The 24792-nt window shown below is 36.9% G+C and overlaps 1 protein-coding gene across 2 annotated transcripts; it reads left to right on the top strand.

The window, feature by feature from the left end:
- The first annotated feature begins 279 nt into the window (after positions 1 to 279).
- LOC128682514 (uncharacterized protein) lies at positions 280 to 24792 on the top strand. 2 transcript variants are annotated; one of them, XM_053767250.1, is made up of 10 exons: positions 280 to 527; positions 8987 to 9132; positions 9839 to 10433; positions 10735 to 10919; positions 14078 to 14214; positions 15002 to 15117; positions 16723 to 16841; positions 17513 to 17639; positions 19108 to 19254; positions 20572 to 24792. In XM_053767250.1, exons 1-10 carry the CDS (start codon positions 464 to 466, stop codon positions 20688 to 20690), a joined length of 1755 nt encoding a protein of 584 aa, XP_053623225.1. In that variant the 5' UTR covers positions 280 to 463; the 3' UTR covers positions 20691 to 24792. The 2 variants fall into 2 exon arrangements, with proteins under 2 accessions (XP_053623225.1, XP_053623227.1); XM_053767252.1 differs by lacking the exons at positions 19108 to 19254; positions 20572 to 24792 and adding an exon at positions 17723 to 19065.

Genomic DNA, 24792 nt, shown 5'->3' with positions numbered 1-24792 from the left:
CACGTTTGTATTTTTTATTTATGTACTTTATTTTCCTCTAAAATTTTCTGCGACATAGGACTATTATAGAATTTTAGTTATTTTTTTAGATTTCTAAAAAAATTATATAAGACTAAGACGCCTGTCAAAATTGGACCATGATCTACGCGTTTCCTTGCATCAATACGCGTAATCTGGTAGTAGAGATAACTAGTTTCTATATCTAAGGAGTTGTGACATATTCATGACATTGACATAATAGTAAAAAGAAAAAAATCCTTGTTTGTTTTGGTTTTCGATCGTCAGCTGTGCTAGTTTCCCTTTGTTTCGTGCGTTATTTCAATTATACAATGTAAAATATAAATTGTGAAGGCTCTCCAAAGCGGTCGCGACTTGAAATAATTGTTGTCGGATATTGACCTCCTTAAATGACAGAAGTGTGTAATAATATTTACTTCTGAAGCTGCTGTTACAGTTCTTTAAAATGAAGTTCAAGATTAACAAAGGCTTATTGCCTATTAAGATTCATTTCTTCTTCTTCTTCGCTGGTGAGTTTTTCAAAATTTATCTCTCCCTCTCTCATTATAAAAAATAAACTTTTATCCCAGGATATATAACCCGCAGAGGAAAAATTTACATGACCAAAAGTGAGCTAATGATATTCTCTAGCCACTGGGATCATGTCGACCTCGGTGGCGCAGTGGTAAAGTTCTTGTCACTGAACCGAGAGGTCCTGGGTTTGATCCCCGGTTGGGTCATGATGGAAAATGATCTTTTTCTGTTCTGATTGGCCCGGGTCATGGATGTTTATCTATATATGTATTTGTTATAAAATATAATATCGTTGAGATAGTATCCCATAACACAAGACTCAAACTTACTTTGGGGCTAGCTCAATCTGTGTGATTTGTCCTAATATATTTATTTATAAAAAATAAGTATTGAAGGGAAATGGTACTGGTCAAAATCATTAAAAAATATTAACTAAATCCTGAGAACCATTGACGGAAAAGTGATTATAACACCGAAAATATCGTATGCAGCAGAAAAGTTCATATGACTTAAGGGATGTACATGGTGATACAATAGTAATAATAGGCAGTATAACCTAAGCCCTGAATAGGACATTAAAAAATCGTCTAAATTTAGTCCCAAAAAGTGTGCACCTATCGTATACCCTAACCAAGAAACCTTAAAGTTTTGAAAGTCTGTGATTTTACAATCAGACTCCTTACGTATACCCTCCTTGGGAATGCCATTGATACTTAACAGCTGCCCAGGATATGTGGTAGTTGGAGTGTGCCTTTATTGGTATGTGGTGTTAACTCTGCTTTTCAAGTTTATTATTTTGCTGACACTGACACTTAGATAAAAGAATATTTTAAAATAACTTTAATTATATAACCAGCCAGCTGCCTGACGTCAACTCCCTTTGATGACGCTATTGACTACCTGCCAATCCTATGTGTCCCTTAGTCGCCTTCTACGACATCCTCGGGGGATATGAAGTGCTCCTATTCAGAGGTAGATCCACACACCTAGATTTTCTCAAAAAAAAATTATTCAAAATCATATCATTTATTCAGAAATTAGGCCTTCACAGGCACTTTTTCATGTCATATTCTAAATTAAATGATATTTACCAAAGCTACAAACTACTAGCCTTTTATAAAGTATCCGATTACTGATAGAAGATTTGCCTTTATAAGGACACTAGCATTTGCCTGCAGCTTCGCCCATGTGAATTTCCCAGCAAAACACATATGATTGTAGCCCTCATTATAGACATTTGTGGATTGATATTTGAAAAAATAGTAACCAATGTTAGAATGGGGGCCTTTAACTATATGCATAACAAATTTCATCAGATCCAGAGGTTTAGCCGTGAAAGCGGAACAGACAGACTTTTGCAATTATAATATTAGTATGGAAGTATCCAATTCCTAATGTAAGACTTGTTTTTATAAGGACATACTCTAAATCCTATCCTATCGTACTAATATTATATATGTAAAGTTTATGAGGATGTATTTGTGTGTATATTTGCAATTCTTTCACGCAAAAACTACTGGAAGAATTTTATGAAATCTGGTACACGGGTAGAATATAACCTGGAATAACACGTAGGGTTCTTTTTATCCCGAAATTCCCACGGTAACGAAGCCCCGGGGCGCAGCTAATAAAGTATAATAATATTTTGAAATAAAGAGATTACTTTCTCCTAGATTTTGGATTTAATAACTTTATTTAACAAAATAGTATACTTATGCAAGTTTTTTACAAGCCTTTCTTTTTGATACAAGCTTTGTATTGTCGCCAAAGAGATTTTGTGGCATTTAACCCCTGACAAAAAACCTATGTCCGTGCTGTAAACCGTTGAAGAGTTCCCTCAATGGGAGCCGATCTTGGGTGCACCATCAGGTCATGCTTATCATAATAATGCATTGTCATAGAAACTGAAGCGACGTGGGAAATTTCAACTCTGCAGGTCAACTGCAAGTAGGAGAATTTTGTTGTGTGTGTCTCATTCCACGTTCCCACAGCCATGAGGAAAACGTCTATGAAGAAGTGAAGATCGATATAAAAATACTATGTTATATTTTAAGGACATAAAGACAGACAGATTTAAGGAGTTACGGTATGGAAACGTTTTTTAGAAGCAGATTTTACTATTAGTTGCCAAATTCCCAAACTTCGTACTTAACCACACGCCGACTCTAATGCACTGACATTGTATAGTTTGTATAAGTGTTTTTATTTCTTCTTCATAGTCGTATTCCTCATGACTGAGGGTCGTGGTCATTACATGGAATGAAACACATACAACAACTCTCTTGGCATTATTAATGGAGTGGTTTGCCATTGCCTTCTCCATTTCACACACAAGTTAATAATCAACCAGTGTGCAGGTTTCCTCACAATGTTTTCCTTCCGGTGAAGGAAAAGGTGGCCGATGAAAACTACTATACATGAGTCAGATTGGTATACAAACTCATGTGGCACGAGTGAGATTCAAACCTGGGACCTTTCGATCCACAGGCGGGCGTCTTAGCCATTACACCACCGCCGCTTTTATTTACCGCAATGGAAAACCGGCAATGTATATGGAATTCGCTAAAGTTCGGCAGAACTGGCTCGCCACAGTGTGAAGTTTTACAATCAATTAATGCAAACACTAAAGCCGATACAATTAGCATCATATAAATTTATCATCGCGAGACTCGTCGTGATAAGATAGTCTACACACATTTAATAAACCCAAATGCAGTGTTATTATGGTCGTAAGAATTACCTTTTTACCCGACTACAAACGAAGGGTATTGTTTTTCGCGCGTATCTTGTATGTATCTATGTAAATATTCTTTACTAGCTGTTGCCTGCGACTTCGTTCGCGTGGCCGGACAATTTTTGGTAAGGAGTCAAAACTATTTGAGAAATTTAATTGTACAGACAAATGTACCGATACCTATACATACAGAAGATGCTAATCAGACTGAAAAAGTATATTTTCTATAGTTCAGCTGAACTGTTATGACTCTTCTTCAGGTGTTCCAGATCTTCGATTTTTATATCTCAACAGAAAATGCTCATCAGACTGAACAATTTTTGTTAAATCGTCATTTCTACATGCCCTATAGTTTAGCTGTACCATCATAGGTCTACATCAGGTGTTCGAGATCTTCGATTTTTATATCTCAACAGAAATTGCTCATCAAACTTAAATTTTTTTGATAAGTCGTCATTTCTATATTCCCTATAGTTTAACTGTTCCATCATAGGTCATTCAAAATCATTTATATGTTGCCCAGGCTTAATAGCTATATAACAAAAGAAGTTTCATCACAAATCCGTCCAGTAGTTCCGAAGATTAGTGTGTACAGACAGACATATAGAAAAACAGACAGTTTTTTTTTTTTTTCAAATTCTTACTCCGTTACTATGCCTCTTATCGCCTAATTTTGTTTAATTATGTAAATATATTCAATGTACAGGATTTTTTTTCTACTGTTTTATTATATGTATCTTCTAACTTGTTACATTTACGATTTTAATTACGTTCTTTTTTTTGTCTGTATTCTGTTTGTGTGCCTTATGAATAAAATAAAAATAAATAAAATTACAACTAAACAAACCTCTTGAAACACTCCATAAAAAAGACCGCAACAAAACCCGTTAATTTTTGTCTATGCATGTAATAGGTACAGGCAGCGGGAAGCGACTTTGTTTTACACCCGGTTTTGTTCGGGTAAAACCATAAAAAAAGCAGTAAGCCCCCCCGAACGTTTCGTCTGGCTCTGTGCCGAATTTTATCAAAATAGTTTGTACTTTATTCGTATCAATATATTCTCTTTGTAATGTTAGTATGGAAGTATGAATCGAATTATTGTCGATTCGCCACATACGTAATGATAGGAAGTCACCGTGCTGGGTGAATTCGGGCCTTGGCAATGACAGCTACTTTAATACCAATTTCCTACACGCTTCAGCAGTGCTGGCATTAGCGGTACAGGCCCCTGGGCGAAATTTCTGTGGCGCCCCCTGAGTGGGCTAGATAAACTTGACGTGACCGTTATTTCGTACTAGCTGTTGCCCGCGGCTTCGCCCGTGATCTCTCACGGGAGCAGTTATTTTTCCGGGATTAGAGGTACCCTATGTCGTTCTCCGTTCTTCGAACTACATGTATGCGAAATTTGAAGAAGATTGGTTGAATAGATAGAGCGTGAAGAGGTAACAAACAGACTTACTTTCGCATTTATAATATTAGTTAGGAATTAGAAATATTCAGCGATTCTTTCTTCGGTTTATGTACACCAATTGGTAAATTAACAGTGAAAAAAAAAACTTCTTGTTAAGTTTTTATGATTTAAGTTTTATAAGTTAGTTTTAAAAGTTTGTATAAACTAGCTTTCGCCCGCGACTTCGCCCGCGTTTATGTCGTTCGCCCGCTCATAACTTATTATTGTCGATATATCGGGTTCTAAGCAACGTATCGCGATGAAACCTATACCAAGATTTTGCAAGGGAAATCTAGAATTGTAAGTAGAAATCGAGCGTTAAGTGTATTTAACGGGATCTCTTTTTTCCACATAATTATTTTAGCCTAATTTAATTTTTTTGACGCAATAATATTTTGACATACTTGTTTTTTGGCATATCTTTTCAATAAGCATAATTATAGTTTAGGCTAATGTATTTTAACATAATTTTGATTTGCATAAAGCTATAGTGCAGCATGGTGCGGCGGGGTGGCCCTTGGGCATAAGCATACCCATAAGCATTCAATATGCTTTAAAATTGTTATGCTTATGGTGGCCTAAAACATTATGCCAAATTAATATTGTGCGTAACTATTATTATGACAAGTAAAAGTATGCCATGTTAAAGTATGATATAAAATTGTATGCTTAAAACTAGGGAACCGTTTTTAACTCACTGCGATTCGACTAAATCGCAGTGAGACGCAGCCAACCTACCTTCGTTATCCTACTGATCAGGGACCGGACAAGCCGTTCGTTTGCTTAATCCTTTGAAAAGATTTCCCATATTCTTGTCTTACCTGTTCAATGGCTAACCCAATCCAATGACTATCCCATATGTCTTTCGAAGGGGTAACCCGTTCGTTATAGCGCTTACCCTTTTCGGCTTTCCCCTTAAATGCCTGCGGGGGGAGAGGGGTTTTCATCACACCCCGCTCCTGTGCAAATTTGCGTAGCTCCGTGTGTGAAGAGCCTAAAAGACATGAAACGACACATTGAATCGGGTAAATCGGTGCGTTATTATACGCACCGATTTACCGCACGCGCTTAGTAGGTATTTGTTGTACATTGCAATTTATTCAAATTAAGACCGTATGGCCTGAGCTTAAAGCATAAATTAGCCTGCTATCTGAACGGGCAACCCCTTCGTAAGACTTACCTCAAAGAAAGGGTTTTGTAGTCGGTGATATAGCGCTTACCAAAGCAAATTGAACGGGTTACAGCACCGAACGGCTTTCGAAACCAAACCCATTCCAAAAACCCCTTCAAAACCCGTGAAAGGGATAGCGGTCCCGTCCCTGCTACTGATAAAGAATAAAGATTTTTGAATTTTGAACCAATAACAGTGTCCAGCCAATGACAGTGTCTCATTGTGACGCGACGACAACCACGCCGCGCTGTGATTGCTGTGTGAGCTGCGGGCTGCGGCTCACTTCGCCCTCTGTTTGCTGTTAGTGTAGTAAAGCCATAAGGTTTTATTGAGATTTTATTATATGACTGTGTTGAGATGATGTTTATCGATGCTTATGAGTGTAAAATTTAGATAACAAACTTTGAAATGACGGTTTTATAGTTGACTTTTATTCAGTAATTAATTCGATGTGTTTTTTCTCGTTTATCACAAACTAAACAATCTTACCATGTCTTTTTATGATTTTACACTTCATAGTCGTATTCCTCATGGCTGAGGGACGTGGAATGAAACACACAACGACTTTCATGGCACTATTATTTGAGTGGTTTGCCATTGCCTTCTCCATTTCACACACAAGTTAATAATCAACCAGTGTGCAGGTTTCCTCACGATGTTTTCCTTCATCAGGAAGTAAGTGGTGGACTATGAAAACTACTATACATGAGTCAGATTTGTATACAAACTCATATGGAACGAGTAGGATTCGAACCTGGGACCTTTCTGTTCACAGGCGGACGTCTTAACCATTATACCACCACCGCTTCAATATTATAAATTTACAGCAATAATAAAATAGACTTTTTAAGGTATTTTCGTGAATATTATTTGTTTGTTTGTAAAGTCTTTATTGTGGGAAGAAACGGGTATTGTGGGACGCGGTAGAAAGGTGGACTTATCCCAGAAAGGGATTTATTCCAGTCAACCAAGTATTTGAAAGGAAATAATTCAACGCACAAACTAAGGTAGCGCAAGGTTAACGTGCATTGTGAAGAAAACAAAAGGACCCCATGGGCTCATGGGGTCCCGAGGCAAAATCATTTTTGACTGAGATTTCAGCGCGTCTCCGTGAGGTAACGGGCGATCCAAGGGCGGGCAGTTACTTTGCACAGAGGATCGCCATAGCGGTTCAGAGGGGTAATGCTGCCAGCCTTCTTGGAACCCCTCCAAGCGGCGACGAGCTGGAATATATTTTATATTTTTAGGATTATATTTTTTTGTAAATATATATTTAAAAAAATTAAAGTAAATAATAAAAAAAAGTACAATTTGTACGAAATGAAATTTGTTTTTAAGAATGAAGCCATCTTTATTGCTAGAGGAAGAAGTTTCTTACTTTTTTATTGGAAAGAGAATTTAATTCAAATTCAAATGTGAAGAAGAAGCGGCGCAACAAACTTCACCGCAACCTTTTCTCCATTGACGTAAATTTAGGTTTTATACATAATGATATATAAGATAAATCTTATATGCTAGTAAAAGCTAGTAAGCTTTTACCCGCGGCTACGCCCGCGTGAATTTCATAGTAAAATCTCGGTCATTCTTTAAGAAAAATGATTAAGAGTATTTTTACCAATTTTCAGCTTTTTATTTTGAAATTTTTATTAATTTCCATACAATCTTTCACTCCCATTTTGAAGGGGTTGAGGGTTAATTTTCAGAAAAATCTGTCAACAACCAAAATCCATTTTCAAGTCGCTAACTTCAACGGTGCAGAATTTTCACATATCCACAAAGTTTTTCACCCCTTTCACCCCCTTCGGGGTAGAATTTCCAAAAATCCTTAGTGCTCCCCTGCACTGGATTCCTACATGCCAAATTTCAGCTTCCTACGCCCAGTTAGTTCGGGTGTACGTTGTCTGTCAGTCAGTCAGTAAGTCAATCAGTCACTCAGTAACGCAAGAGTTTTATATATACATATAGATAGATTGTTTAAGAATTAAGAGGACGAATTTACAACATTATACAAAAATGACAAATTTTAATAAATTAAATTAAATTAATAGAGTTTTCAATAAAATCATTGAAAATTGTCAAATATATATACTATAAATATATAGAGACAAATTACACAGATTGATTTAGTAAGTTCGAATCTTGTATTATGGGATACTAAACCAACGATACTATATTCTATAACATATACATATATAGATAAACATCCAAGACCCAGGTCAATCTGAAAAAGATCATTTTCCATGTTGACCTGACCGGGGATCGAACCCGGGACCTCGAGTGTAGCGGTCCGGCGTGATGACCATTAGGCCACGGAGGTCGTCAAAAAATATATTAAAAGCTAAATATACAAAATCTATACTAATCTTAGCGGTTATCACGCCATTTTTAAATCCTTAGCTCTTTTCTAGCTGAAGTGATTGATGGTGCCAACGTGCCAAGGTTTATTATAATATTAATGCGAAAGTTTGTTTGTTGTTTGTTGTTTATTATATAAATATTAAGAGAAGAGGTAACAAACAAACATACAAAGCAAACAAATAAAGCTATAGCTTTAGAGATACATTTTGTAATGACAAAGGAATGTCTCAGCTTCTGTTATCCACAACATTAAATAGGGTAGTTGACAGGGTCAGAGAATTGTAAAAAATATCTATGATATAGGTGAAACAGATATACATATTTAGGATCATTGTGATAATTCACAGAATGCAGCTGGATCATTATACGAAGATTTAAACTTGGTTGGAAAGTCCATTTTCAAAAAGTATCAAATTATAAAAACAAACTCGACCATCATAAAAAGCTAAAATTTTGTAACAACTTTTATTAAGAAGCCGTCACCGTAAACGTAATAATGCAGCTGTCGAACAAACATATATTTCTTGGCGAACATTTTCGCACGTTGTGACGTCACTTGTTCGTGTCATTTAGTACGGAGCGTTTGGACGAGTCAAAAAATGTTCGATCTTATTTTTGTCATGTCTTTGAAAGTATTGTAATTTTCACAGTAATTTTTAAACTGGTGCTTCTAATAATATATAAGGGCCTTCGAATAGTCGTAAAAAGCAACTAGCCAATTTAGTTTTATATATTTTTCCAGCATTGGGACCACTGCTCCCACAAATGAATGTGTTTGGCAAGCAGTTAGGGGTGTCGCCTTCTGTCATGGGCATGGTGACCGCGGTACTGCCCCTCCTCTGGGCTGTGGCTAAGCCTCTGTTCGGGTATGTCGTGGATTTCTGGCCGGTGAGTTGTTTTTTTTTAATCCCCGACGCAAAAATATGGGTGTTATTAGTTTGACCGCTATGTGTCTGTCTGGCTGTGTACGTGGCATCGTAGCGGGTGAATCGATTCGGATGCGCTGTTTTATTTATTTAATAGCTAATTGTGGTTATTAGATATGTTTGTTCGAAATCGGTTCAGCCGTTCAAAAGTTGTAGCGAAATGAATATTGAAAGTCGGGGGTTTTTTAATTTGTCTAACAAATATACTTGTTAAAATATAAATACGTTTATATAAAACTAGCGCCCCAAGCTTTGGAACATGTGAAATATTATGCATGCATTTATACATTAAAACCTTCCTCTTGAATTGCACTATATCTATTAAAAACACCGCATCAAAATCCATTGCGTAGTTTTAAAGTTCTAAGCAGACAGACAAGCAAATGTCTGTCCCTATACATATAGGGACAGACATTTGCTTGTCTGTCTGTAATCAAATCTTGCAAGTTGGATTTCTCCTACTTCTAATTGCTGGCAATGGCATTATTATGATAAGCATGACATTATGGTGCACCCCGGATCGGCTCCCAACAAGGGAACTCCCTCAACAGTTTACAGCACGGACATGGGTTTTTTGTCAGCCGTGAAATGCCATAAGATCTCTCTGACGACAATAAAAGCTTGTGACAAAAATTACATTTTTGTAAAAAAATTTTTTTTTATTTCAGGCGCACAGAAAATTAGTTTTTATGCTCCTCATCACGTTGATGACGGGGTCCTACTGCAGCCTGTGGTTCTTACCAGCTCCTGACCCTACAGAACAACCATTACTACAATATATATACAGCTTAAACGACACTATACATGTGAAAAAATACGATAATAGCACTTCCCTAGAGAAGTATTCCTGTCAATGGAATTGCACCAATCACGACGATAGATTCGAATTTTATCTTTCGAATTCCACGTACGTGAACACAGTTTACATAGGCGGAGCCGTGAGCAATGAGTCTTGCTCGCTCTTACACATGAATTTCGAGGATGTTGAACAAGGACAGATCACATGTGTTCCATTGAAAGACTGCAATTTGTTGTGTTACGATGATTATGTTAGAAAAAAAAGGGACGTCAGCGATACGGATGTTTTGAGCGATGTTAAAAATGATTCGAAGAATATTTCGAAGGATTTAGTTATTAATCAAGAGGAAAGTAGTTTTTATATGACTGCGACATTTTGGGCGTTCGTTGTGCTAATGTGTGTTGGTACAGTGGCGTTTAATGTTGCCAACTGTATCGGTGACGCTGTCTGCTTTGATGTTCTGGGTGAGTTTTTATATATAACTATATAATTTCGACGCAAAGACACGATAAAAGTTTCAAGGCGTCCAATTTTATTGTTTTGCGGACTGTTTATTGAATTGTTCATTATGAAATTGGTGGTATAAAATTAATTTCAGTCTAATGCATATCATGTTTATGAAAGTATAGTGGCATAAAAATAGTGTCAAAAATTAGTGTCAAGAAACTAGTGTCATTGAATCTAGTTTCATGAGACTAGTCGCAAGAATTTAGTGTCACGAAACTGGAGTGATGAAACTAGTGTCACGAAACTAATTTCATGAAGGCTCCGAGGGGTCTAAGTACGGGCGGCAGCGCGCGTGGGGCACGGCGGGGTACGGCGCGACGGCGCTCCTCGGCGGGTGGCTCGTGGACGCGCGCTCCGCCGGCGGCCGCAAGGACTTCACGCCCGCGTTCCTCGTCGCCATCGGCGCTACAGTTGTCGATTTGATCAGCTGTCGTGCATTGACTGTGAGTAAAACACGATAGGCTACTCAAAATTAATTATTCAATTTAGGATGATATACATCACTTATTGACGTCAAAAAATTACTTAAACTTATTCTACTGCCGACGTCCAAAGCGCAGGTGAAGACCTTTTCTCCAAGTAGTTGTTGGTACTAGCAGTTGGTACTAACCGCTTCGTCCGCGTAAATTTTCCACGGGATAAGTAATTATTTCGCGATGAAAGAATCCTATGTCCTTCTCCGTAATTCCAACCACATGTATGCAAAATTTCAATGGTTGAGTAGATAGCGCGTGAAGAGGTAACAATAGTATATTTAATGAGTGCTCTTGGACTCCAAAATCCGTGACGTCGCAAAACATCACTGTCACACAAGCTCGATATAAAATTTTGTTTTAGACATTAGAAAATAGTATCATATTTGACTAAATATTATATATGACGTAATAACGGAGGAAATAAGGAGGGTTATGTAACCCTAAAACGATAGGCTATGACCCCGCAGGTTAAATCACAAACAATAATAACATGGCCGACTCAGTGGGCTTCATACTTTCTGTTTAGCTAACTATCAGGATGAGGGTATTTCTCCAAAATAATGCGCACGGCTTCCAATGAATAGGCATTAGAATTCTTACCACAAGTTACAGTTCAAAATACAAAGGGATTGCTGAGATAGTTGCGGATTATCATTATCCATTACTAACTGTCAAATACTACGAGTACATAGGCAAAACCCTACCTACCACGGCAAGGATCTGTGCCCCGCCCCGCACGGGTCTGTTCGTGACAGCCATTTACGTCTACTGATCCACGACCCACCGTGCTAACTAACCAATCACAATTAAACACCAACGAACACCACACGCGTGTTCTCTAACTGATTAAGGTCAGTGAGAGAACACCTGGCGTATCATCACAGGGAATCCATAACAAAGTAACACCGCTGTATTCCCTCACTAACCTCACAGCCGCTATTCTTAAATCAATAACTGTCGTCTCCACTATCTGTGTGCACACACTAACTACACAATTAACTTCTCAAAGACACACGGCACAACCACTCCGCACGACAGCGCCAGAGCAAAGTGAATCTCAAGAAGACAACGCCCATCGAACAAGATTTTAATCCCACTCTTGTCCAATGAATGAAACGGTTCAATCATTCATTTCATTCCTTCGCTAACTGAACTGACAACTGAATATTTTCATTCTACCAAAGACAATCTGTCACATGTCAGTGTTACCATATCTTATTTTGAATCAAATCAGTTAACAAACTACATACCAGATGGCGTCAGCGCCAACTATCAGTAGTTTAATCGAACACTGCGACATATAGGTGTATGTATGTGTGTATGTATGTATGTGTAACGGGAGCTAGGTTATCATGCTCGACCGCCACAAAGGGAAGATCTTCCCGCCAGGCTAGGTGTTGCGCCTGGAGAACCGCACGGCTCCGACGACGGTGTCATGTCGGAGGTTGTATATATATGCTTCCCATCGAAAACGCACTGTCTGCGCGGTCTAGGCTTGTTAGCTTCTAGTAGCGAGTCGACCGTAGTGCCATCTGTCCGTAGAGTCGTGGATCACTTATGTGGCTTGTTATCCTTTGCGTTTGGTCCGCTTTTTACATCTGCGGCGTTGTGCATGTGGCGTGGTAGATGTCGCCACATGTGTTTGTTACTCTTTCACGCAAAATCTACCGGACGGCTTGTTATGAAATTTGGTACACGGGTAGAATATAATCTGGAATAACACTACTTTTTATCCTGAAGGCGGAGCTAGTATAATATAAAATTTGACCTGAAAAAGCGCCTGTGAAGGTCGGTAATTTTATAAATGCGAAAGTAAGGTTGTTTGTTACCTCGACACGCGTTATGTACTCATCAATGCACGTTTTATAACTTTGCAATGAAAACACTAGATGGCGCTGTGTGTATTTTAAATGCGCTATGGATGGATATGTTACAGTTAAAACCAGTTTTAGTTAGAAACTAGTTTTTACAAAATAAATAAAATAATTTTTTTGTTTATTCAGACCATAAGTCCATTTTTTTGTTAGTAACAATGAAACCTTAACATATTGTTAGTAAATAGAAATAGAAAAAAAAACACACACACAAAACATCCATCAGTCACTGCTGCCCAGTTCCGTGTGAGACTGCGCAACAGCGACCGATGTACACGGCTCCCGCACAGTAGCGTAGAAGCAATCTACTTTCGCTTCTGCAAACATCCCTGATGCACTACAGAATCTAGGCAACCCCATCAGTACCCTGAATGCGTTGTTATATTGGACGCGGAGAGCGCTGTATGATTTTTGCGTGTATGTAGCCCATAGGCTGCATGTATAAAAAGACGTGCAATATGCTCGAAAGAGTGTAACTTTCACTTCCTTCGAGCAACGTGCAAATCTTCGAGCTATCATATTAGCCCTCACCGCCAGTGCCCTCAGCTCCCTTTCGATGTCGTAAATGCCTGTGTTAAAACTAGAATTAACTAATGCTCAAAATTGAATATCAGTTATGCCTAGTTCATACTAGACAACACGCGTTTTTCCGAAGCGAGTCAGTTAAAACTGTTCTCAAAGCATAAAGGTGTCTCTGTAAGAAAAATGGTTGACTTCGTAACTCAAAATGCCACGATAGTTTAGTTGTTGCTAATAACAAGTATCAATATCCTCATCTCAAAGCTCTTTTACAAATTCATACCATCCTTTCTAAATTCTACTAAAGTTTGAAGTGACAACTAGTTTTATCTAAAAATTAAATATATCAGTGCTAAATTCTAGTTTTAACAAAGGCATTTAGCAAATACTAGTTCTAACTAGGGAAAATGCGTTCTATCTAACTAAAACCTAAAAAATAATATCCCTTTCTGGGATAAGTCCGGCTTTGTATGCGTTCTTTCTTTATTTCCCTGCTTTTTTTGTATGTGTTTTCTTCGTGCAATAAAGTTTACAAACAAAACCGGTTTCAACAGTAACAGATAATTCGAACTATCCATATACTAAGAAAAAAACTGTTCCCGAGGGTAATAACAGATAATTCGAACTATCCATATACTAAGAAAAAAACTGTTCCCGAGGGTAATTTAAGCGAGCGAGGCCGCGGGTAAACGACTAGTTTCTGAATAAATGATATGATTCGTCCTGCGGCAGTTGCCGTCTCTGTCCAGCCCTGACGACTCCGGCAAGGCTCTGCTGGCCGTCATCAGAATACCTAGGGTCCTACTGTTCATCACATTTGCGGTTATCGCCGGCACTTTTGACAGCTTCATCATATACTATATGTTTTGGTGAGTCTTATTAGGAATCTACTGAAATAAAACATTTATTTATTTATTCATTCATAAGTTTAAATCTATCTTGATAACATGATAACATAACATGATCAAAACAATGTCAATTATATAGTTAAATGAAGCGGTGGTGGTGTAATGTGGATCGAAAGGTCACAGGTTCGAATACTACTCGTGCCACACGAGTTTGTATACCAATCTGACTCATGTATAGTAGTTTTCATAGACCACCACTTGCTTCCTGTGATGGAAAACATCGTGAGGAAACCTGCACACTGGTGGACAGTTTAGTTCACTAGTGTGTATGCGACTACCTGCCACTAGATGGCGGTAAGTAGTCGTAAATGTCATGTCAGATGCCTTTAGGGGACTTTAATAAAATCTGACAACATTGTTAGTAATATCACACTCGATATGATGATGATTAGTTAAATTAATTAAAGATTAATTCGACGCATGATAATCAGCGTGATGTCGTGAAACACAATTTTTACGCTATCTATACTGTATATCTATACTATTATTATAAAGAGGTAAGCGTTTGTGAGTTTGTATGTTTGAGGCGGGTAATCTCTGAAACTACCGAACCGATTTCAAAAATTCTTTTATCATTAGAAAGGTACATTATCCAAGATCGCTATAGGCTATATTTTATCTAAAAATTCCACCGGGAGCGAAGCCCCGGGCAACATCTAGTCTATTATATTTATAGACGATCAGACACTTTATCAGCAAGCTGTGGACAAATATAACAGGCCATTAATCTTCCGATTCTCACTTTCAGGTTTTTAGAGGATTTAGCAGACGAAACAGGACACACGGGCAAAATTAAACTCATAGAGGGCGTTGTGGTCGCAGGGCAAAGTTTCCTGGGCGAATTGTTGTTTTTCCATTTCTCTGGTATAGTATCTTCTTCTTCATTGTCGTATTCCTCATGGCTGAGGGTCGTGGTCATTACGTGGTATGAAACACACACAACAACTTTCTTGGCATTAGTAATCGAGTGGTTTGCTATTGTCTTCTCCATTTTACACACAAGTTAATAATCAACCGGTGTGCAGGTTTCCTCACAATGTTTCCCTTCACCGGAAGCAAGTGGTGGTCTATGAGAACTATTATACATGACTCAGATTGGTGTAGCTGTAGGTAACTCATATGGAACGAGTAGGATTCGAACCTGGGACCTTTCGATCCACAGACGGGCGTCTAAACCTTTACACCACCACCGCTTCTATATATACTAGCTGTTTAACCGCGACTTCGCTTTAAATGCGCTCGAGAGTAGTTTTTCCTTCGTATTAAAAAGGGTTTGAATAAAATATTCATAGCGCAGCGCCATCTAGCGTTGTTATTGTAAAGTTAATGTTATTAGCATTCAGCGCCACCTGTAATAGAATACAGATTTTACGCAAATCCCACGGGAACAACAGTCTTTTCGGGATGAAAGGTAACCTGTGTCCTTCTCTATATTCTAAAATTTATATACTAAATTTCAAGAAGATTGGTTGAGTAGATAACGCGTGAAGAGGTAAAGAACAAACTTACTTTCGCATTTAGAATATTCCCGACTAGCTGTTTACCCGCGACATCGTCAGCGTTATAATCGTCTTATAATAGCGTTAGAATAGTTACTTGTTATATTTTTACAAGATTCTATTTAGTTTCACCTCAAATCAATAATGCTAAAGAGACTATATGAAATCTATATCTAAATTAGGGGAACTGTACAGTGCAAACATTTAGTAGATTTTACTTGTATCAGCATTACATGCGCCGCGGCGTAATGTAACAAGTACACAAATATCATTGATCGCGTGCACTCATATCAATTATCTGAATCTTAACAATAAACATCGTAAAATCATTCAGTTTGTATCAATCACATCAACTTATCATTCAAGATCGTGTGTTTTAGAAAGAGATCGCACAGGAACCTGTAGAGTCTCATTTATTATATTAAATTATTAATAATCACCGACAAATGTGATTAATTTCTCACATTTATCACGACTTTCGGCAATTATTATTAAATAGTCCACAATTATTAATAAATTTCAATTAATCACTAAACTGTAAGTTGGCTATGTATGTTCGCGCAAAACGTAAAAACTACTGGACGGAATTTGATGCGGTTTTACAGTTGTATTGCGGATGGTCTAACTTAAAATCTTGTATACGTTTCATAGCGATATATTGCTTATAACCAGAGATATCGACAATAATGAGTTATTAGCGGACTCACGAATTAAAAGCGGGCGAAGGCGCGGGCAAAAGCTACTCAGGAGTATGTCTATACTATTATTATAAAGAGGTAAGCGTTTGTGAGTTTGTATGTTTGAGGCGGGTAATCACCGAAACTACCGAACGAATTTCAAAAATTCTTTCACCATTAGAAAGGTACATTATGCAATAATGCTATAGGCAATATTTTATCTCAAAATTCACACGGGAGCGAAGCTACGGGCAACATCTAGTGGAAAATAAATATGCTATTAATATTTTCAGGTAAGATTCTAAAACGTTGGGGGTACGGAACCACGATGACTTTTTCACTGTTCTGTTACGGCGTTCGAATGGCGTTAATATCCTTCATTCAAAATCCTTGGCATTTAGTGTTTATTGAGGTAAGTCTACAACCATTTGACGACGTCGATGGCGCAGTGGTAAGGTTCTTGCCACTGAACCGAGAGGTCCCGGGTTCGATCCCCGGTCGGGTCATGATGGAAAATGATCTTTTCCTGATTGGCCCGGGTCTTGGATGTTTATCTATATATGTATTTGTTATAAAAATATAGTATCGTTGAGTTAGTATCCCGTAACACAAGTTTCGAACTTACTTTGGGGCTAGCTCAATCTGTGTGATTTGTCCTAATATATTATATATATTATTGTCAATTTTATTGCAATCCAAAGTATGGTCGCAAGCGCATCATGGAGCCATTTTTCAGAAGGACTATTTGAATATAAATATATATATACCTATGTCGTTTATTATTATAACAGTCTATACAGGGGGGCTTTTAATACATTGGCAATAATTTGTCTACACGCTCAGTCCATGATTCTGAACAACTTCTAGTACGGGAGTAACTCCGAAATCGCGAGAAAAAAATCAGCTGTTCCATACAAAATGAAATACTTGACGTGTGGAAAATGTATGCATCAGCTGATTTTTGTTTTCGCGATTTCAACGTTGCTCCCATACTACGAAAAGTTGTTCAGTGCCGTCGACTGAGCATGTAGATAAAACAATTTAAATGTACAAGAGATCACCCTGTCTAACTTTTGTCGGTAGTCAGTAATGCAAGGCCCGACATACGCGTTGTGTTATTCGTGTATCGTGGGGTACGCGGCGCGCGTGGCGCCGGCCGGGTATTCCGCCACTGTGCAGGGCGTCGTCGCCGGTATGGACGACGGCCTAGGTATGTATACTGCCCAGTCATTTTAATATACACCATATTTTTTTTAATTATGCCAAAAAAATTAAAGGCTTTTAATATTACAGACCCTATTATAAGGCTGCGGTGAAGTTTGTTGCGCCGCTTCTTCTTCACCTGCGCTTTGGAAGCCGGCAGTAGACTTAGTTTAAGTAATTTTTTTGACGTCAATAAGTGATGTATATCATCCTAAATTGAATAAAGAATTTTGAATCTGAATTTATTAATACAATGTGAGTAATCAAAATTTAATATTATCGTTTATCACCAAAGTTATTGAGGTTTGCGTTTATCCCAAAATATCAATGAATTAATGGTCGTCGTTTGAAACTACAATTGTTCCAATTCATAGTTTGTCGTGTTCTCTCGCTCTCGCGTGCAATGACCCCGGCATAGGCAAAAAATAAATAAATAAAAAAAATTGCCAGAATTTCTCAATGAAAGTCGACTTTGTGTGAACCGCTGCGCTGAGCCTAGCTTTACTATGAAGCGCAGTAGTCAGGTGGCGCACTCTAAGTATTATATTACCAATTATTATTGTTCTTTATGGATACATTTTGGATTTCGATTTTTTATGGTTTAACTGTGCACATATTATCAATAATAGGTACTGATAGCCCCATTTTATTATTTGCCATAATTAAAAATTTATGGTGTATATATGTCGCAGCCAAATGGTTAAAATAGCCGTTCAATCAAACAGCTAGCCCTTAGACTAAACAACGCCATTCAATCACACGGCTATACGTCGTTTAGCCGACTTGTTGACTGCAACGTTCAACACTACAGCTAGACGACGCTTAGCCAACTGGTTAAACTAGGGTGACCATTAGTTAAGTATGTAATTTGAATAGGAAAAGTTTTTGTAATTTCTTGGGCGATTATTCTTGGATTCAGTTTTAAAGGTGTCCAAAAGTTTAATGAAAAAAGTAAAAATGACGCGTGAACTGTTTGATTGAACTACTATTTTAACCATTTTGCTGCGACATATATAAAAGTTACTAGCTTCGCCCCGGGGCTTCGCTCACATGGGAATTTTATTCAGAAATTCTAACTTCACAGGTACTTTTCCCACGTCAATATTTATATTAAACTAGCTTTTGCCCTCGGCTTCGCCTGCGTTAATTTTCCTGGATGAAAGGTACCGTATGTCCTTCTCCATAATTCGAATTGTATGTATGAAAAATTTCAAGAAGATTGGTTGAGCAGTTAAAGCGTGAAGAGTTAACAAACAAACTTACTTTCGCATTTATAATATTAGTTAGGACGTAAACATTTTACATAACATAAAATTATCTGCTAGCAGTGTAACAAAAATTTTATATAAGTATATTAAAAAATTACCATTAGAAAATTACATCATCCGAGATTGCTATAGGCTATATTTTATTTCAAAATTCCCACGGGAGCGAAGTCCCGGGCAACGTCTAGTAAATAATAAATGTATGTGTAGGGTTCGCGCTGGGGTCTCTGGTGGGAGGGGTCCTGTACTCGCGGTGGGGGGGGCGCGGCTCGTTCCGGCTCCTGGCGCTGAGCGCGTGCGCAGCCGCGGCCGCGCACGCGGCACTCTTCCGTGTACTCGCACGCAACACTGATCAAGGTAAAACATATATTTTACAAGATTTTGTTTAGTATCACCTGTCCCATTGTCTGTCTGTAATCAAATCTTGCAAATTAGATTTCTCCCACTTCCAGTTGTCCTACAGAGTTGGAATTTCCCACGTCGCTCCAGTTTCCATGACAATGCATTATTATGATAGGCATGATCTGATGGTGCAACCAGGACTGGCTCCCAACGAGGGAACGGTTTACAGCAAGGGCGTGGGTTTTTTGTTAGGCGTCAATCGCCACAAGATCTCTCTGACGACAATAAAAGCTTGTGGAAATTAACTCTAACGCATAACCTTCCAAAGGCGCATAAGGTACATAGATACTAACACCTTTGGTCTAAACGTAATAAATACAAAACATATAAAAAAAATACAATCTAATTTGCGATTCTACACATCTCAACTCTATGTAATAGCCGAGCAACACGAGACAGTACAGTAGCGTTATGTAGCGGAATCGAACATAGAGTTAACGTTTTATAGAAACTAGATTAAAACTAAAAAAAAGGAAAATTTATGTATTTATTACGTCTAAACAAAAGTCGTAGAACAAAAGATGTTAGTCTCTATGTACCTTATGCGCCTTTGGAAGGTTAGCGTTAGATACCAGTAACCCTGTATAACCTTACGTATTATATAATCCTTACATATTAAAAGTCATCTACCTCAGTCTGTCTGTTCGCGATAAACTCAAAAAATATTGCACGTATTTCCATTAGTTTTTACTAGAGTAAGTTTGAAGTGTATTATTTGTTATGAGATTCATTTATTCGCTTGCACAATGAGTGACTTCAGTCAGTAAATAGTTACCCAGTTTCATATATAATATGCTACAGGATATAATATTTAAGCTGCACTATCGCAATGAATAAATAAATGAATGAATTAATGACTGAACGAATGAATGAACGAATGAATGAACGAATGAATGAACGAATGAATGAACGAATGAATGAACGAATGAATGAACGAATGAATGAACGAATGAACGAACGAATGAATGAACGAATGAAGGAATGAAGAAATGAATGAATGAATAAGTTTATACCCGAGCGTGGCCGGAGCGGGCCGCTTGTAGATGATATAAGGTCCGTGTCACGCTATTAATTTAACGGCTTAATTTGGTGGCCGAGAAAATTTATATTTTCTCCTGTTATCTGAATGAATTCACAATAACGTCTTTGAATATGTTATACATAAATAATTTAAAAGGTTAACGTGTCGTATTAGAATTTGTTATCTGTTAGGCTAAGTTTGGTAAAATAAATAAATAAATTATTTCACAAATATTACCTGTTACATTACAGAAGAAACGAAGCAACCGGTAGCAGCAGCCACTGTGGAAGAAGGACAAAAAATGCTTCAGGAAAACCCAAATATGATTTATAATGAAACTGTTGTACCATTAAAACCTGATTCTAGATAACTTTCGCTTCATATTAGGCAGTTTTTTTAACCCCCGACGCAAAAAGAGGGGTGTTATAAGTTTGACCGCTGAGTGTGTCTGTCTGTGTGCGAGACACAGACGTACGTAGCTCATCGACGGGTGAATCGATTTGCGTTTTTTTTTAATTTGATAACCAATTTTTTGCGGTGATTCTTAGACATGTTTGATCAAAATCGGTTAAGCCGTTCAAAAGTTGTAGCGAAATGAATGTTGAAAGTCGGGGGGGTTGTTTTAATTTGTCTAACAAATATACTTGTGCATTCACAGACATCTATCGCAATAGAGTGTACAAGTGAATGTAAATATGCGTGATGAAAAATAGCAGATTTCGTCTTTTTTTCCCCCCACTTTGTTACGCGTGTCGGACGCCATACGATTATTTAAGAAATGTCAAATTAAGCTATAATTTTTAAGTTTAAAACATAATACGTAAAAATTAATTTATATATACATATATGTATAGTTAAGCGTATACATACATTTACATTATATAATGTATAGATATATATGTTAAAGTAACGGTGGTGGCTTTTAACATATTTAAGTCATAAAATCATGTTTCAAGTTTGAGTAATTTTTATGCCCCAAATAGATTCGCGTCATTAATGCGGCAACACGCGTATGTTGATGGTTTTTGATAGGCTAAAAATCAAAACAAATGATTGGCATAAAATTTATTGAAATAAAATTGGGCTGAACAGTTCCCCCGGCAGCATCTGTTCACGAGATGAGTCAAGGATTTTGGAGTCAAAAAGCATTTCTGGGTTGTCCGCAGAGCGTTTCGTAAGCGCGGCCGCGCGGTCGTTACAATCCGTCGATTTTCTCGAGGAAGGAATCATTTCCAAATTTAATCATTCATAAATTTGACATTAGCACAGTACAGAGTAATTGATGTAAATTCGTATAGTAAAAATTATTTTTGTCTTTGTTAAAATTTGAAAAATTGTAATGACAGCGCGGCCGCAGCTGCCGATACGCTCTGCGAACCATCCTTCTAATATACTTTAATGAGACCCTAATAATAATCAGTCTCGTAATCAATAAAACTGATCAATTAAAGTGACATGTAATTATTGTATTTCGTTATTTACGTATATGCATTTTATTTTATATCTAGTCAAATAGACAATTATTGCCGTGTTTATTAATTAAAGTAGATGTTGCCCGGGGCTTCGCTCCCGTGGGAATTTCGAGATAAAATATAGCCTGTAGCAATCTTGGATAATGTACCTTTCCAATGATGAAAGGATTTTTGAAATCGGTTCGGTAGTTTCCGAGATTACCCGCCACAAACTCACAAACGCTTACCTCTTTATAATAATAGTATAGATTACAGTGTTTTTTTGAAATCACGCGATTCTATCTAGGGCTAATTATATTGTTAAGGTTTTAAATGTGTTTAGCTACAAATTGTTATTGAAATTTTGTTTTGTCTCTGTCACGCGTATATTGAAATATATTTACAAAAAGAGACAACATACTATATTCTATGACATTTTGTAAAAGCCACATGGAGCAAATCAACCTAAAATTTTATGAAAATATTCGAAAATAAATGTAAAAAAGACTGATTTAAAAAAAAAAGATGCTTTTTAGATTCATAAATCTTTTTTAAATTTATTTTAAAAGCTTTTGCGCCATCGAGTCTCGTTGCGATACAGGGAATTTGAATAACTTTTTAAATATAATGTTACCACAGACTACGGAACACAGAAAACATGGAAGTGTCATAGACAAAGTTACAACAGTACAGGCGTCGCCAAACGCACACATCGAATCATAATATATAACGGCATATTACGCAAAGCTCAGCGCAGATGGCGCTACTGGTACAACTAAGGCACACAAACGTTGCCAATGGAGGCAAAAAGCGCCAATTTTCAATATCGTTGCAGATTTACGACCAAAAATACCTTCTACGTAATCGTGATGCGAGTTCAAAGGAAAAAAGAAGGATTTAGTGGATTATCCTGAAAATAATAACACTATTTTAGGTTATGTTCTGCATTATTTGGTCAACTGTGGTCATAAACTAATATAAACTTTATTTTGACTGAAGATCTTACCTGTATGAAGACCATATTTTAATAATAAGTCTTCACGTGTGAATATTCTGAGCTTCTATTCGACCATTTATTGTCTCGAAAATTTTACAGCGTGAGGTGTTTCCATAGCTTTCGAATTTTTTTTATCTTATGGAAAACGATTCTTCCCAATATGTCTGCACCCGAATATGCTACATTGTTGTATATTTTCACAAACGAATGCTTACATAATGAAAGGATTAATAAAGTACTCTAAAATAAACGTTTTAATCGACATGGCAAAAGGCGTCAAAGCTTTTGTGTACCTAACATACAGTGCTGTACTCGAGCGGGATAAATGTGCAGTAATACTCCCTATTGGGCACGAAATTTAGTTAAACATTCTAGTTTAGTATTACAAATTCTTTGCTCTGGGCGCTTACCATCGTCTCTTAACGCGAACCACTTACCATCGACTTAATTTTTAGTATGAATGCGATTCATTTTAGGTTCCTAAATTGAACTGAGTTGCATTGGAATCGTTCTGTAAAAGTTGATGGTAAGCCTTCTGAAGTCGATGTCGGCGATTAATCGCATAACGTTGACACGCGACATGCCTAGTTCACATTTCTATGTTATCTGTGTTCCGTGGTAAATACCCACACATTTTTTAAATGGTCACGCAATCTATGTTATATTTTCAACTGGCTTAAGTTTAGTTATAAACAATTTATATATCTAATTACTTAATTGTTAGATGATTTCTTTTTTAAATATTTTATAAATTAAGATCATTTATTCTTGTTGAAGTAATAATCTAAATTATTATTACTTTTGCATATTATAAGGTGTTCAAAGTTTATATATCTATCTGAAACATGTTTTTAAGTTTTTTTTTTTTTTGGTTACTTTATTTCGTTACACATAATGACTAATAAAATTTTTCGAAAACAAAGTTTCAAACTAGATCGACATATGCAATTTGGAAATTATATATAAATACATTGCTTTCTTGATGGTAGACACACGTGTATTGCTATTTTTTTTTATTATTAAAAAGTCATAATATAATATAATATTTATAAAAATAATATTTTTTTAAATACCCTAGTCATTAACGCGAACTTAAATGAGTAACGGCTATTTAGGAATAAACCAATTGAATGCTATCGATTGTTGTCATAATCTTTAATATTATTGTGCCATAAGACCAATATTTAAATGAAAAATATTGGCAATGATAATGGTTAAGTGCCAAAAAGAAATTTATAAATGTGACGGTCGCGTTTGACGCTAGCATGCGGGTGAGAAGCGCTTTAAGGTGATACATAACTGCACACTGGCGCCACCATCAAATTGTTACCAATTTCTTTTGTTTATTAGCGAAAACTAAAAAATCTCATTCTACACTAGGTAAAGGAATTCATTGCGTGGTAGGTATTATAGTTTCTCACTCTACTGTGAAGATTTTGGTGGCCACCGTTTTCTGTTTAGTAGACAATGTGACTACATTGCGTGATTGAGAACAATAAATTCCTTTATCTAGTGTAGAATAATTTGGAAAGAGGATTTTTTTAGTTTTCGCTAATGAACACAAGAAATAGGTAAACATGTGATGGCGGCGCTAGTGTGCAGTTATGGATCACCTTAACAGGTTATAAGTGTGTAGGTGCGTACAACCATATGTATGTATAATATGCGCGCAACTTTTCCCAAAATCATTGTGAATTCGCCCCTAATTATCTAAGATACTAAACAAACTTATCTTGTGATTTTATCTTTTTGCTACTGTATTTCTGTTTAATAAAATTACTATATTTTGACTCTGATAAAACTGTATAATGTTATTATTATTCGCTTATTTAAAATTACTATTTTAAACTTAACGCCAGAAAGACAGCTTATGTCAATTTTTTTAGTTGTCAAACTACTGAATGACAGTGACGCCTCAAGTCATTTTCATAACTGTCAGTTCGTTGAGGCTAGCGAATTCGTCAGTGTACTTATACCACGCCTAATTATATTGTTTGATTTGAATATATTATATTTTCAATTTA

The sequence above is a fragment of the Plodia interpunctella genome, chromosome 30 (assembly GCF_027563975.2).
Source record: "Plodia interpunctella isolate USDA-ARS_2022_Savannah chromosome 30, ilPloInte3.2, whole genome shotgun sequence".
Lineage (NCBI taxonomy): Eukaryota > Metazoa > Arthropoda > Insecta > Lepidoptera > Pyralidae > Plodia > Plodia interpunctella.
This window is presented reverse-complemented; position numbering and strand designations above follow the sequence as displayed.

Excerpts from the sequence above, each read along its gene's own strand:
- LOC128682514 (XM_053767250.1), top strand. The coding sequence starts at position 464 with ATGAAGTTCAAGATTAACAAAGGCTTATTGCCTATTAAGATTCATTTC. Across the intron at positions 16,842-17,512 it reads GGCATTTAGTGTTTATTGAG|TCAGTAATGCAAGGCCCGAC; the intron begins GTAAGTCTACAA and ends TTTTGTCGGTAG. Across the intron at positions 17,640-19,107 it reads CGGTATGGACGACGGCCTAG|GGTTCGCGCTGGGGTCTCTG; the intron begins GTATGTATACTG and ends ATGTATGTGTAG.